This window comes from Euleptes europaea, chromosome 5 (genome assembly GCF_029931775.1).
Source record: "Euleptes europaea isolate rEulEur1 chromosome 5, rEulEur1.hap1, whole genome shotgun sequence".
NCBI lineage: Eukaryota > Metazoa > Chordata > Lepidosauria > Squamata > Sphaerodactylidae > Euleptes > Euleptes europaea.
Genome location: NC_079316.1, coordinates 80,862,676 through 80,879,526, shown reverse-complemented (window position 1 = coordinate 80,879,526; position 16,851 = coordinate 80,862,676). Strand labels below are relative to the sequence as shown.

General features: G+C 40.5%; 1 protein-coding gene across 2 annotated transcripts in view; it reads left to right on the top strand.

The window, feature by feature from the left end:
- The window catches only part of MYOF (myoferlin), a 121,186-nt gene that overhangs the window by 87,781 nt on the left and 16,554 nt on the right, over positions 1–16,851 (top strand). For both annotated transcript variants that reach the window (XM_056850039.1, XM_056850038.1), the window contains 9 exons: positions 3,122–3,303; positions 3,397–3,555; positions 3,676–3,774; positions 6,009–6,170; positions 6,833–6,998; positions 8,287–8,363; positions 13,656–13,667; positions 15,631–15,729; positions 16,257–16,382. In XM_056850039.1, coding sequence (XP_056706017.1) covers positions 3,122–3,303; positions 3,397–3,555; positions 3,676–3,774; positions 6,009–6,170; positions 6,833–6,998; positions 8,287–8,363; positions 13,656–13,667; positions 15,631–15,729; positions 16,257–16,382 — 1,082 coding nt within the window. The remainder of the gene's footprint in view (positions 1–3,121; positions 3,304–3,396; positions 3,556–3,675; positions 3,775–6,008; positions 6,171–6,832; positions 6,999–8,286; positions 8,364–13,655; positions 13,668–15,630; positions 15,730–16,256; positions 16,383–16,851) is intronic.

Here is a 16,851-nt window from a genome sequence, read left to right as displayed (position 1 = left end):
AGGTGAAAATTAGTGCTCTGTGACGAATTTCTCTCCTGAAAAGTGCTCCATGACTCAAAAGGTTTGGGAACTTCTGATCTACACATTGCAACTGCATTGATTTTTGAACCCATATTTCATGTATAGAATATTATAATGTGCATAAAATTTCATGGATAAAATATTAGCATATACAGGGTTGAATGCAATACAGACTGCAGTGATGGACGTTTGGTAGGTTTCTGCTAATTTTTAAAAACCATGGCCATTTATTCCTCCTGGTTTCCTCTTGCTATTATCAAATTTTATATAAGATGCTTCTTTGTACACATAATATAGAAGAACAGTATTTTTCATTAGTAATATCTAAATCCCATACAACAACGTCTGTCGTGTAACCACTACAGTAGTTACTGAGGAAATTGTTTCATATGGTCAAAACCTGGAACAGCCACTCGAACCAGAGACAGTTCTCCATTCAGATCCCAAACTCCCTTACTTTTTTTTTTTTACTCCAATAACGAAGCGACAGAAAAAAATAAAATCAAACTTTTATTTGGTCTCATTACATTCCTCCTTAGAGGCCTGTGAAGATGACCTCAAGATAACCTTTTATACAGCTCATGGCCCTATGTAACAGCAATTTGTACAGGAAATGCTAATAACCATAATCAGATACCTTCTTCAGAGACCCGGATGATTTAGAGGTCTTTCTAATCGTAGGCCTAGAACCCTTTAATCATTTACCCTCTTCTTTAGAAGAAAAGGAGGCCATAAATAAATAAGCATGATTTAGTCCCATGCTCGATCTGTGTGTTAAATTTGTGGTATTCATTGTTTTTGGACTAAATGGAATAACCTCTTTCTATTTGTGGTACAGTACTTCAGAAAAGGGAATCAAGGAATGGTTGTGATACAATACTGTAAATGTAATAGCAAAGTTTAGAGCAATGACGATCACATATTCAGTCTCACTGTTTAAGTTCATAAGATAAGAGTCATAAAATGCGCTGCATATGTCACTCTGCTGAATACAGAGTAAGGTCAGTGGCTCTGTAAACTGAATGTTCAGAATTGTCACTTCTGTGTCAACAATTTCATGGCGTGCAATAAAGATGTTTGCGTGTCATAAAACAGTTAAGAAAAGAGTCTCGATGTCTTGCAAAGATGTACAAAGGAAAGATATGGAAGGAGACTATTACCCCCAGACAGCTGATCTCACCCTTAATGGTAGTGAGTCTCTGTAATTTAGTAGCCTGAGGGTGGAACATGGTCCCCACCCCACATTTGCTGAGATAATGAGAATGAGAGGGCTCTTGTGAGGGTGGAATGGTTCATTTTGGTGTTGACAGGAGAGCAACTAAGCCACCCTGAGGCGATTTCCTTCAGTTGAGCCTCTTTGGGTCCCCATTGGGGAGAAATGACTGTTTGTATCTTGTGCCTCAAGTGTATCCTTCTGACATGAGCCAAGTGTGGGGTAATGTCTAGAGCAGAGATTCCCAAACTTTTTGAATCATGGAACACTTTTCAGGAGAGACATTAATCACAGAGCACTTATTTTCACCTAGTCCCTATATACTAAACCAAATGACTGTAGTATTTTTCTTTCTAATCTCTTCATGGAGCGCTAGGAGATGTTTCGTGGAGTGCCAAATGCTCCACGGAGCACAGTTTGGGAACCTCTGGGCTAGCGTGTCAGACTAGGACCTGGGAGACTCATGTCTGAATCTCTGAATCCCCATTCTGCCAAGGAACTGTGCTGGGTGACCTTGGGCCAATGATGTACTCTCAGCCCCACCTACCTCATTGTTATGAGGATAAAAATGGAGGAGAGGAGAATGATGTGAGCCACTTTGGGTCCCCATTGGGGAGAGAGGCAGGGTATAAATGAAGTAAATAAATAATGATGTATCCAGTGGGTCACCTCAGGTCATATGTGTAGGCAGTTGCTATGGTTTAGAGCAGCGGTTCCCAACATTTTGAGTCATGGAGCACTTTTCAGGAGAGAAATTAGTCACGGAGCACTAATTTTCATCTAGCACCTATATACTAAACCGAATGACAGTAGTATTTTTATTTCCAATTTCTTCACAGAGCACTAGGAAATGTTTCGTGGAGTGCCAAAGTGCTCCTTGGAGCACAGTTTGGGAACTGCTGGTTTAGAGTATGCTACGCACAAAATTAAGTAGCATCATAGAGTGCTACTGAAGAAGGTCATCCATTGTTGCCTCCTTGATGTATTGCCATTATAACAACCATATACTACAGTGCCCCATGTGGCCTAAAGGAGAAGACTTCATAGTGACCAAAACCATTTAGGGTGGCATGTGAACATAACTTAAGAACATAAGAAAGGCCCTGCTGGACCAGACCAAGGCCCATCAAGTCCAGCAGTCTGTTCACACAGTGGCCAAATTACACATGTGATTTATTATGATCCCTGTCTCCTCTCTATCACTTTTGGACTGTTGCCACCTGTGTATAGAATTGCTGAACCTCATCTGATGTTGATGTCTGTTGTCAGCCAGAGGCAACACATGATGCTCTGCCAGCACAACGTCGTGGCCTTGCTGTTCATGTTGCGTATTGCCATAACTTGTGCCAGGGCAGTGCCCTATATGCTTAACCGCAGGTATGAGTCAAACTGTTGCTGTTGATAGTGCCTAGTAAGTCTACTGGGATGCTCCTGAGTGCTCAAAACACTTCACACCTATTATGTCAGTAATCCTTACCAAAACACTTATGATAAGATCAGTATTTTTAAGCCCATGTTACAGTTGAGGAGTTAGTTGAAAGACAGTGGCTTGCCTTGAGATGATGACTGAGTTGAGGTTTAAATCATGGATTTCAAGGATATTGCTGGTGCTGTTTGCAGTACTCTACCAACTTAGACTACAGGCCTAAGCAAGAAAAGAAGAGAAAAGAATCACCACGCATCAGTGGATAAGACCACTGTAATGGAACTCATACACAGTAGTAATTGCTACTTTCATTGTAATCAGTTCAGATTTTATTGGATTGGAATGAAACATCTAGGCACATTTCCAGGCCTTGGTTTGATGGTTATAGAGAATTCTTATACAAATGGAATTAAATGAAATTTTAAATATCATTTTAAAATATGAATCTGTCATCTTTTTAGATCCATATGCTCATGTTTCATTCCTCCATCGAAGTAAAACAACTGAGATAATCCATTCAACACTGAACCCCACATGGGATCATACCCTCATATTTGATGAAATTGAAATCTATGGAGAACCCCAAATGATAGCACAAAACCCTCCTCTTGTGGTTGTAGAACTCTTTGACAGTGATCAAGTGGTAAGTGGCAGAATTTATGAGTTCTGTCTTAATCTTTTTAATAATGGCTGGTTGTTAACAAGTTCATCATGTAGGATTCATCCATTTGTCTAGGGCAAAGATGAGTTTTTGGGAAGAACCTCTTGCTCTCCGATGGTGAAACTCAATCCTGAAGTTGACATCAGTCCTAAGCTTCTTTGGTATCCAGTTATGAATGCGGGAAAGGCTTGTGGAGATGTCCTTTTGGCAGCTGAGCTTATATTGAGGGAAAAGGTAACTATTTTTTAAAAAGTATAACTTCAGAATGCTTAATGGCGTCTTGAGGTGTTGATTACTGTATATGATTCAGGCTTAATATAAATGACAAATCTGTTTCTCAATATCTCTAAACAGGACGGCTCCAACCTTCCCATCCTTCCTTCACAAAGAGCACCAAATCTTTATATGGTACCACAAGGAATTAGACCTGTAGTTCAACTGACTGCTATTGAGGTATTATGCTTACTATTTACAAATTGCCACAATCCGGAGTGCCACAGGTTTAATAGGACTAATAACATCTCACACATCTGCATGCACAAGAGCAAGCACTAGCTCATGACATTGAGCCATATGTAAATCAGTGGCACAAACAGCTGCTACTTTGAGTCAGGAAAAACTTGTGCTTTTCCTGACAGAATTTCTAGATCTATGATTTCACAAAGGGGAAGAAAGATCTCATTTAAGTGCTACACAGTCTTCGAATTCACAGACATGTGTGCCTGCAGGAATTTAACATGCCATTTAACAGTGGATAGCATGAGAGAGAAGGTGTGATGTTCTTTGTTGGAATCTAGGCAAGCCATTTCTTCTAGCCCTGCATCAATAGTACTGGCCTGCTAACCTACTATGTCAGTGGTCTTCAGCCCATTGCTCAAGATGCTTAGGGTGCCATGCCTCCTGTCTTCATCCTGTTCAGCTGAAAGGAGCAACAGGACAGCAAGATGAGGTTGTTCATTGATGAAGAGGAGTCCTCCATGGCTGTTACCTTTAGCGTGTTCATTGTTGTATCCTTCCTAGTTCTTCCTGTCCACTGCTGTTTTGGTCTGCTTCCTGTCATCCTGGCCATGATGCTCATGGTTTTCTGTCATGTTCTTGCAGCTCAGTGGCTCTTTTGATCAGTGAGTCCAGGTCTGAAAATATTGAAGACCACTGGAATTGGATATTGCTGTTGGCTAGCACTGAGATAATATATGTAAACTACTTGAGCATTTGGGAAGAATGCTGTATAAATTCTTAATATATTTACACTAATATATAATATAGCCTTATATTAGGGGTTTCTTCACACACACCCATCCAAACCCAATACTTTTTAAAATGATAAGTCTCTGATCCTTTTCTTATCTGATCTGGTCACCGGACAGGTTCTGTTACGGAACCAGCCTCTTTGCCTACTTCATTTATACCCCACCTTTCTTCTAAGGCAGTGGTTCTCAGCCTGGGGTACACTTACCCCAAGGGGTATGAACCAGGACTTCTAGGGGTATGCAAAAAAAAAAAAAAAATGGCAGGAAAAGGCATTTGAAATAACAGCAACTATATTAATTACAAACATGTTGTTAATATGAGGGGTACAGTTTATGAAAATGGGCTGCCAAGGGATACACAAATGGAAAAAAAGGTTGGCAACCACTGTCCTAAGGAATTCAGGGGGCATAAAGACGTCTCCTTTTCTCCATTTTAGTCTCACAACAAGCCTGGGAGGTAGGTTAGAAAAAGAAGAGTTGGTTTTTATATGCCGACTTCCTCTACCACTTAAAAAAGATTCAAACCAGCTTACTATCACCTTCCCCTTCTCTCCCCACAACACACACCCTGTGAGGTAGCTGGGGCTGAGAGAGCTCTAAGAGAGCTGTGGCTAGCCCAAGGTCACCCAGCTGGCTTCGTGTGTAGGAGTGGGGAAACCAACCCAATTCACTAGATTAGAGTCCGCCGCTCATGTGGAGGAGTGGGGCATCAAACCCGTTTCTCCAGATCAGAGTTCACTGCTCCAAACTGCCGCTGAATGACCAGCTGAAAATACCCGCCAGTGAACTTCATGGTTCAACATTACTCCCCAGTTCTAGTCCTACACTAGCCAATGCACCACACTGGCTGCTATGACACAAACATGCTCCTGTGACAGTATGCATACTAATAATTGTAGTATATACAATTGAATGTCCTTTATCCAAGAACCTCACTGCTTTAGTAGCCTCCTTTTTAGCTACAGCCCTCAGTGAGAGAATCTTTAAAGATCATCCGGTTCAAGAGAGATTAAGCACTTCACAGAACTTCAATTTTAATTGATAAACTATCACGACTAATGAATAATAAGAATGACCTTAGCCTATTTTAGCCCGCTGTTCGGCATGTTTTATTATTCCAATATGCCAATAAAGGTATTGTATTTGTTTGAATGCCCTTTATCTGGAAATGGTTTTCCCCAAAGCTTCCAAGTGTTCAGTTTCATCCTGCAGCTAAAAGTCATTGTAATTCTAAGTAAACTTCCATTTTAACAGGTAAAATAAGTTGTAGAATGCATGATGTATTTTTCAGGAAACGTCCATTAATATTTTCAAATAGTGTCAGTATGCCTACGGTAGTTCTTTTTCCTTCTTGTTCATAACTTCTTAAATTGATTATGCTGTAGACTTATTTTCCTTTTTGGTATGATGGTTTATATTTGTGTGCGTTTGAAACAGATCCTTGCCTGGGGATTACGCAACATGAAAAACTACCAAATGGCTTCTGTTACATCCCCTAGTCTTATTGTAGAGTGTGGAGGAGAGATGGTGGAATCTGTCGTGATTAAAAACCTGAAGAAGACACCAAACTTTCCAGGATCTGTTCTCTTCATGAAAGTGGTACGATGCTTAATGATTTTGTAGCAAAGGTCTTCAGTAGACTTTTGGTATTGGTAATGAATATATTAATACGATTAATTTGTAATTTTTATTGAAACATTTGTATCCCACATGCATGTGTTTTTACTCAGCACGCACATGTAGAAGGGTGTGGATATACTTCTGCCCCTTCTGCTCTAGTTATTGGGTTGCCTACATGACAGTCATCCTAGAACAAACTGCATGCACAGAGGGGCAGGTCAGAACTAAGCAAAGAACTGTGGCCAAGTTTCTCTTTGCAACCATAGATGGAAATGGGTTATTCCCACTTCTTTAGTACTTAAAAACAAGTCTGTGTGTAATCTTCATAGTTACACACAAAAAACCTACAACAAAGAAACTCCATTTTTGCACTTGTAATGAATTACGCAGCAAGATGAGCAGTTTGTGTATGATTTGGGAGTTTTGCCTAAGCAAATGGAAGGAGAACTAGAAATATTAACCTAGAGAGAAGGAAAGAGAGCATTATTTTCTTTGCATTTACAACTCACAGACTACAAGCTCCAAAATTATGAAAGCTTCTATATTCCTTACAAAATGGAAGTATCCTGTTATGTGCATGTTTTCATTGCTTTAAAATATAAGAAATATAAGCAACATTCTTCTTCTTCTTTTACTACCAGCTGCTGCCCAAGGAGGAACTGTACACTCCATCCTTAGTTCTTAAAGTGGTAGATCACAGGCAATTTGGCCGTAAACCTATCGTGGGACAATGTACCATTGATTTACTGCAGCATTTTCGCTGTGATCCTTATGCTACTAAAGAAGACATTGCGCCTCAGATGAAAGGTAGAGTTCCCATAAAAGATAAAGGCTTAGCCTCACTGCTGTGGGCACAGTCCATTGAGAACATCTCCAACATAAGGGGCCTCTGAAATGAATCAGCACAATTGAACTCATGCATAGCTCCTGGTTTATGGAGGACACACAATCTTCTCAGTGGATTGTGCTCCATACCTTTAGACCTGCTGATGTGACTGGAAGTTCTGATTTTAACAAACCTGTCATCGCAGAAGGTAAAATGTTGAGGGAACAACAAGGTGGTTAAAGAACATTATGTTTTTGCAACGTGTGGAAATGTTTGCTGTGAATGCCACAGTATGATATAGTTTTTGTCAGTCTCCTGGAAAAACATACACAGTCATTAGGACTACAGTAGATTTTGTAAAAACAAAACAAAAAAACCCTCATTACTTATTTTTTATGTAAGAATTCTAGTTGGTAGGCACCATCTTTAAAGAGATATACAAATATAAATACTACAAAAAAAGATACATAATATCATATCCACCCCAAAATAGAAAGAAAAAAAACCCAAATATAAAGCCTGTGAGCTACATTATGCACAAAGTAAAATCGATTGCTGAACATTATATGAGCTATGTGTTTGGTTCTAATAATTAATAAATGAGTATCACTGTTCTACAAGCATTTCTTGGTAGAAGCTGCCATCTTAGAAGAGGCGTGCTGCCTTTTCTGTCGGACATTATGAAAAGCTCCTTCTATGATGTGACACGTTTAGTATCTAAAAAATAAGGAAAGTAAACTCTGTTATTCAGAGCTATTGTTTTGTTCACTAGCAGATTTAATTAGGTTTAATTAATATTAATGAAATCTTAACTCAGTAAGATTTTTTTAAATGGGGGGGGCAGTCTGAGTAAAAGGAGCCCTGTGGCGCAGAGTGGTAAGCTGCAGTACTGCAGTCCAAGCTCTGCTCACGACCTGAGTTCGATCCCGATGGAAGTTGGTTTCAGGTAGCCGGCTCAAGGTTGACTCAGCCTTCCATCCTTCCGAGGTCGGTAAAATGACTACCCAGCTTGCTGGGGGTAAAGGGGAGACGACTGGGGAAGGCACTGGCAAACCACCCCGTAAACATAGTCTGCCTAGTAAACATCGGGATGTGACGTCACCCCATGGGTCAGGAATGACCCGGTGTTTGCACAGGGAACCTTTAATTTTAATCTGAGTAAAAGGTCAACACAAGGAAATGAGAGGAACAAAAGCAAAAATTTTGATTGAAAAAAATTACAAACTTACTTTCACAAGTTCTTAAGCTTCACAAATGTTTGATTTATAGTTAGCTTCCTGTCTGCTGCACCTCGTCGAGATGTGGTGATTGAAGTGGAAGACATCCAGCCCCTCCTCACAGCACAGGTAATCACGATCATTTGTAACTTAGTTGTTTTGTATTTTTGTGGCTGGTTTATGTGCTTTTCAGTATTCAGCTTTGGCAGATGGAAGTGTAACTAACCAAAGTGTCTGCAAAAGCTGGTGGAAGCTTTGGCAATAACAATTAACATTGCTGCTGCCCTGCAGAGAAAAATGTCTTGATCATTTTTCCAGTCTTAACATTTTGTCTTATCGGTGTAAATGATCATCTCTTTATGCTGTTCTTGAACTGGTCGCAGCTTCAGAACATATTTGCTGTTCAAAATTATTCAATGAATAATTTGATGAATAATATGTGATCTGTATTTTGTTCACTGGCAATTCGGCCTTGAGATTCAAAACCTGAAATGTTTGAAATATTTCACAAGGTCAATTGAATTTATGGAGAACAAACTGCACCCACATGCAGATGCTGTTGAAATGAATACCCATTGCAGAGAAGCAGTACATGAAGAATTGCCTGGTATTTTCTCAGTTACCTGTCAAGATGAGTAAATTACTTAGACTGAGATTAATGGGGTGGAAATTTTATGTAGATCTGACATGCACTGAGGAGAATCAGAGACACACTAAATCTCTGGAAATATGCTGAAAATGGAGCATTGCCATGACAACACTAGCCGGTTAATTTATTCATCAGATTATTCACCAAAGACAATTTTGCGTCCAATTACTGATATTTCATGCATTTTTTGGTTCCTGCCAATAAAAGATGAGAATGTCTGAGGTTCATCTGCCAATCATATGATGCCAGAAGTGTTTACCATTTTGCAACGGCAGTTTATCTGTTTTTCTGTTTCTAGTTACAGGTTGTTTAAAACCCTGTTTGACATGCTCGGAGAAACCCACCCTCCCTCTCTTTGACTGTCGTTTCATTTAGACTTTGATGTAGTGTAGCTGCCCTTTAATTGTACCGTATAGAGAGAACCAGTTAGCTGAGTAAATGGTGTGTTCTTGTAAACACATCAACTAATATTGTCGAAGGCTTTCACGGTCAGAGTTCATTGGTTCTTGTAGGTTATCCGGGCTGTGTAACCGTGGTCTTGGAATTTTCTTTCCTGACGTTTCGCCAGCAACTGTGGCAGGCATCTTCAGAGTAGTAACACTGAAGGACAGTGTCTCTCAGTGTCAAGGGTGTAGGAAGAGTAATATATAGTCAGAAAGGGGTTGGGTTTGAGCGGAGTATTGTCCTGCAAAAGTATTGTCCTGTAAGTATCAAGATAATGTGCTAATGAGGGTATGGTATGTTAATATGGAACCATTGTATCCTGAATGTATCCATATTAACATACCATACCCTCATTAGCACATTATCTTGATACTTACAGGACAATACTTTTGCAGGACAATACTCAGCTCAAACCCAACCCCTTTCTGACTATATATTACTCTTCCTACACCCTTGACACTGAGAGACACTGTCCTTCAGTGTTACTACTCTGAAGATGCCTGCCACAGTTGCTGCCGAAACGTCAGGAAAGAAAATTCCAAGACCACGGTTACACAGCCCGGATAACCTACAAGAACCAACATCAACTAATGCTAAAGTAAACTACGGAAGTCCGTGTTCTTGCAGCAAATATCTTGTCCAGTCTTCCAATTTGAATCTCGATAATTAAAGGATGTTGTCACTCCCTAGCACTATCCAGCAATATCTGGCAAAATGAGGGTTGTCAACCTCCAGATACTAGCTGGAGATCTCATGCTGTTACAACTGATCTCCAGCTGATAGAGATCAGTTCACCTGGAGAAAATGGCCGCTTTGGCAATTGGACTCTATGGCATTGAAGTCCCTCCCCAAACCCTGCCCTCCTCAGGCTCCATCCCAAAAACCTCCTGACAGTGGCAAAAAGGGACCTGGCAACCCTAGGCAAAACACTGTTAAAAGAAAATGTTCTAGAAGGTCTGGTCCCTCTCATATTTTACCCAATAACTTTCTGTTTTGCCTGGAGACTGCATTATGATGTATGACTGGAAAGAACAGGTAAATATGGGAAGCCCCTTCCTGAGAAGACCCTGTCACAAGCAACAATATCTGTTTTTTCACAATAATATATCATTTCCTATTATTTAGGATACTTTAAATACTAAAGGGACAGTGAATAGTAAATACCTTAGTACTGTAGCTTCTAATGATGTTTGATATTTTTAAGGGGAAAGGGGAAATTTATTTGGAAGTATTCTTATGAGAAATCAAAAACATTCATTTTCTGTTTTAGAATAACACTGTCATTGGTATTATATGTGTATGTGTTCACATGTCTTCAGAATGACAAATGCCATTCTAATGATTAATTCCATTTATTATAGGAATAAGAATCAGTTTCTTATATTGCTCTGTTTCTGTATCCCATCTGATTTCAGATTTAAGAAAATTAGAAATCCTAATGCTTCTCGATGTCAGTTTTAATAACCCATTTGGCCCAGTGTGAACATATTCTAGTTGGACATGAGATTATTCTGGTTGTTTGTGATCTGTGAGCTCTTGAGAGTTTCTAGAAAATTTACTTTTTGTCTCACACCCAGGTCATGAGTCAGCATATCACAGATGGAGGCCTTTTATGCAGGAACGGTTCCCCGCGGGCACCTCGCTCCGACTGCCTCGGGACTTCTTTTTGATTATGCATTCCTTTTCCGACCATCAGAGGTCACCTCGCTCTCCCCACGGGTTTTGCTTGTATTTTTCAGATGCTGTTTTAGCCAGAATCTGGAAAATGCAGGCAAAACACGTGGCGAGAGCGAGGTGACCTCTGGCAGTCGGAAAACACATGCATAATCAAAAGGAAGCCCCGAAGCAGACAGCAGGGGAGACCGCAGAGAAACATCCCTGCATAAAAGGCCCGAGTCACATCTCAGCAGTAGACCACAAGCATTGCATGTTGGTCTAAGGTTCAGTCCTTGGCATCATTATTTATTTATTTTTAAAATGTCTGTCCCACCATTCCTCAAATACGGTCCCCAGGATGGTGAACATCAAACATTCTAACACTTAAAAATCGGATCAAAACAGTGTTTAAAATATAGTATATATCAAATAAACAATTTAATAAAACATATAAACACAAACATACATAGAGGAAGCCAGATTACTCTCCCTGGGGAGAGAGTTTTGGCACCACAACTAAGAAGGCCCTTCCTTGGGTAGCCACCCATCTAGCCTCAGCTGGCAGGGGCACCTGAAACTGGGCCTCTGAGGATGACAGGAGTGGACAGGAAGGTTCATATGGGAATAGGCGGTTCTTCAGACATGCTGGCCCCAAGCTATATTGGGCTTTAAAGGTCAATACCAACACCTTGATTTGGAAGCAAATTGGAAGCCAGTGTAGATGGCATAAGGTTAGAGTGATATGGCCCCTATTCCTGTCAACATAGTGGCCACAGCATTCTGTACCAAATGTAGCTTCCAGACAGTCTTCAAGAGCAACCCCACATAGAGCCCTCTACATTAATCTAATCTAGGTGTTACCAGGGCATGCACCACAGTGACAAGTTCTTTCCTGCCACTAGCCATTAAGAAAAATGTTGTGAAAAACGTGTGAAAGATTTGTGCATAATACGTTTTGGAAGTTCCACTCAGTAATGTATAGAATTTGAGGCTGAAGGTGAAAAGTATTTAAAATTTCAAATGGATTCTCACTGTACTGTACAGTTTGATTCAAAGATGGGCATCCCTTTAAAATTTAATAGCCCAATTTTGTAGTAGCCTAGCTGGGGAAGGCACTGGCAAACCACCCCGTAAACAAAGTCTGCCTAGTAAATGCTGGGATGTGACGTCACCCCATGGGTCAGGAATGACCTGGTGCTTGCAGAGGGGACCTTTACCTTTAATGTGAAATACCGGTAAGTGTTTGTTGGGGGGGGGGGGGGGAGGACACAATATTATTTGGAAAGCATAAAAAAGAATGTGCAGATTTCATAAACTGCATTCCAATTTCTAGTGCTTAAGCAGTATGTCAACAGCAGTCAGCAAAATGGCTTCTCCAGCAACTGTGCATGTATGTATGTATGAAGAAAATGCATGATCTCAACACACACGGGGCCTTAGGTGTGCTTTGATCACTCAGCTGCTGGTTCTCTTTTGGATCTTCTGCAGGGAGGTTTTGGAGAAGAAAAAGTTCCAACTTAAAAACCCTAATAATAATTATGGCTTAGGTACTAAATTTAACATCGATACAAAGTGCTGGGCAGCAGTGTCAATGGAGAACGGGGATGTCTGCATTCAAAGAGGCTCCATGCTAACAATAAGAAACGTATTCCTGGTCTTTTCATGGACATTTTCCTCCAAAATCTCAAGCTGCTATATGGTTACTTCATTATTGGCTTTCCATGCGCTAGAATTGCTTGTGGGTTCTGTCATTAGTAGCATTCTCCTTTACAGATTATAGCGGTTTTCTGGGGCAGTTTTTTCAAGGACTTGTACAACATAATGATTTATCTGTTTATAATCTAGAGTGTTTGTTAAAATATTCTTTGAAACAAAATATTTGAAAGGCTGGTAATGAGGGAAAAACACTTTGAATCTTAAGGCATTGGGAGTTCTGGTAAAGGACTGTGAAAGAAATGGATTCTGTGGCTGGGGAAAAACACCCCACCCCACCCCCGCACACACACATTCACTTAATTATAGCACTAAACAACCAGATACTTTGAATACTCTGAAGACCAAGTGCTAGAGACAATAGCAGGGGTGTGTGTGTTGCTTTTAGGATTCTTACTTGTAAGTTTACAGGAAGCTCCTGTCTGGCCACTGTTGGACACCAAATGCAGGATTAGAGGGATCTTTGGTTTGATCCAGTAGGGCCCTTAATAAGATGGAAGGAAATGTAACATAAAAATGTAATAAAGTTATTAACTCTGCTTCCCTCCCCATAGTGGCTGCAAGTGGAGTATCCAAAGGGGATTTTTGATCCAGTTAAAGGAGGAAACCTACAAGTCATGCACACAATTAGCACCCTGTTGTATGGACTTCCCCTTCCTGTTCTCCATGAGAGAAGTCCCCAAGTAGAAGCAGTGCTTGACCCATTTTGCCAGGAATAGTGCATCAGTCCAATTTTTCATTTCTTGAAGATCCTAAACTTGGAGATCCTGAAAAGAAATTGATGAATTCTATGACTATAGGATAAAAATCAGCACAGGTTCTTGTGATAATTCTGTTAAATATATATCCACTGGAAAAATCACAAGTTTTCTTTTGTATAATTTTTATTCAGTATGTTTGAATGCTAATCTTCCTTCTTTGGTTTTACTTTTTTCATTTCCTTGTATCTTCCTGAACAGCTGACAGAAAAGGTAAATGAAACATTTATTTATTTATTTATTTATTTATTTATTTCTATTTATATCCCACCCTTCCCAACCAAAGCCAGGCTCAGGGCGGGTAACAACATTAAAACAACATTAAAACTCTAAAACAATCACTAAAACAGTCTTAAATAAACATTCAAAAAACAACAGATGTCGCCAAAAACTGGTTGTTGCTAAAACTATGGCAGCCAGATAATCCCCCTAGGTCATACACCTAACTAAAATAATATGGGGCGGGGGGAGGTAGGGAGGCCAGCATTAATACCACCTGCAGCTGTCCTCAGTTGTAGGCCTGGTGGAACAACTCCATTTTACAAGCTCTGCTGAACTCTTTAAGGTTCCATAGGGCTCTGATGTTGATTGGGAGGGAATTCCACCAGGCTGGAGTCAGGGCCGGAAAGGTCCTGGCTCTTGTCGAGGACAGCCGTGCATTCTTAGGGCCAGGGATCACCGGTACGTTGTTATCAGATGAATGTAATGTTCTTTGTAACGTAATGTGTGATAATGTTTAGTCGGACACTTCATTGTCTTTGTATTTCATCCAGCCATTTGCTGTAGACCTTTAACACCAGAAGGGCATTTCCAGTTAGGAGAATAGCACTTCATATCCATTGTCTTGGATGCAAAGGCACTTCCATCCTTGAGAGGATGTGCTCATCCTTCAGATGTGCTCATGTTGTAGCACCTGGAAGTGCTATTCTCCTTGTTTTCATAAAGATACGTAGCAATGCCATTACTTTGTTAGAACTAAGCAGGTCAATGATGAGAAACTGCCTGGACATCATCTCTGAGCCTCCTGGAAGAAGAACAGGTTGTAAGGGGTGTTTCATGCAAATCAGATGTAAACGTGTATGTGAATCAAGGCAATAGCCAGCCTTCTTCACTGCGATATTTCCAAGAGGAGCAAACCAGTGCTCCAGGTTGGGACTGTACCCAAAGGCCTTACTTTGGCTACAGCCCTGGTACCTTGTAACTAGACTTACCGGATCCCACAGATCCACCAGCGGAAGCTTTTCTTTGGGGTGCCTGGTGCGACGCGCCCATGCACTTGGCATGACGTGCGCGCGCACAGCACAACACACCTACGTCACTTCCGGTTTTACCCAGAAGTGATGTGGACGCTCTATCATTCTCTGCCGAAACTCTATGGTTTCCATAGAGTTTTGGCGGAGGCTGCTAGAGTGTCCATGTCACTTCCAGGTAAAACTGAAAGGGACGTGGATGCGTCGCCTGTGCATTCGTTGCCCGCCCGCCCTCAGGTGGTTGGCAGGCAGCCCGGTGGATTGGCGGGATTTTACCTGTCACCACCGGGCACTTGGCAACCCTACTTGTAACAGTGGCCCAATTCTTTCAATAAAAGCAGCCGTAGGAGTACCCAGTGTGCAGCAGGAATTTGGCATGTGTGCATGCATACTTCAACCTTCTCTGTTTCCAGTGGCCCCTTTAAGCCACATAATTTTTCCTAGAAGTACATTTTCAGAGAAAAGGAGCTCCCAACTCACTTCTGCTCAGCTGTTCCCAGAAGGATCTTTTGGTGGCACTGGAAGGGGGGAATAGATGATCATTGGGGAGTTCTGTACTCGGGAAGGGCACCTCATACTTGAGAGTTTTCAGGTTTCATTGGGAGACTCTGAACATGTTCTGGAGGCTTTGAAGAAGTAGAAAGAGAGTGGTAGATCTGTAGTACAGGGGCCTCCTTGGCCCTACAATTAATTTCTGGAATTGAGGGGGCCACTGAATGCTCAGTGGATTTATCTAAGTTCCTGAAGCCTTTGAAACCTGATCTACTAAGCAGCCCATCTGCCATGTATTCCTCAATATGCAATACATGTTGCTCTATGTAATATGGATTGCACAGAATTGAGGCACATTCAACACCCGAACGGCTTGGCCCACATCCTGAGAGCCATTGTTGTTGCTAAACATTTTTTGTATTGTCAATCCTTAGGAAGAAGAAATTGTAGACTGGTGGAGCAAATTTTATGCTTCAATAGGAGACACTGAAAAATGTGGACAATACATTCAGAAAGGATATGAAACACTAAAGGTATTTGTTGAAGGTGATATCCTCCCTCAACCCACTTAATTCAATTTACTTTATTTGGAGAGGCCAACTCATTCTTGCCTTGTTTATGAATGCGGTCCTTGCCTAGAGACATTATCTCTCTTCAATATTAATTGTATACTTTGGAAAGAGCTGCCATATGAAAAACTCCAAAGTGACCTCATTAGAGAAAACATTTGAAATGTGTAATTTTCTCTGACACAGGAACTTCCTCTTTTATCACAAGTCCTACAGTATTTCTATACATGAAAATCATAAGGCAAAGTCACCAAAGAACATTGTTACTGACTGCTTTGTTCTCCTAGACAGTATGAATTTTATAAAGTTAGTCAAATGTCAAAGTTCCTCCACTAATAGTCATCAAAAAAAGTAATTTTCTCTTCCCAAATGCCTTTTTTAAAAGATTAATGTTGATAACTAGGAATACTTGCAAATGTTTTAAATTTATCAAAGCCTGTATCTGATTTTTGCTATGCATTTTTATAATTTTACTTACATTTTGTTTGAAGGTGTACAACTGTGAACTGGAGAATGTGACTGAATTTAGGGGTCTAACAGACTTCTGTGATACTTTCAAGCTGCTACGGGGCAAATCTGAAGAAAATGATGACCCTACAGTTGTAGGGGAATTTAAGGTAAAAAAATGCATCTTAAATTACACTGTTAGGCAGGACTGGCCAAATTATTTACTATTATTATTATTAGGCAAATTATACTTAGTTGAGTAAATTGAGCTTCCTAATGAGGGCATAGGCTATTATGTTTCATATGGTGTATTCAAATCATTAATCCTTGTGTACATACCATTTACAGTATTTTATAGACATAGCATTTCTGCTTAGCTACAGGAACAACCATCCCCACCCCCTGCCCTTCAAAAAATGGCTCCAGTTAGTTCAGAAACTTTCCAGATCAGTTCTTCTTGAAGTGTGGGTTTGGGGAGAAACTGGCTGCAGCACATACAATCCTCTCAATGATGGAAGTGCCTTTGCATCCAAGACAATGGATATGATTTAATTAACTGTGTGTAATCTTATCCATCGTTAGCTATAGAAAAGAAGGATCTGAATATTTTCCATTGACTGTGAAATCACTATCTGCATT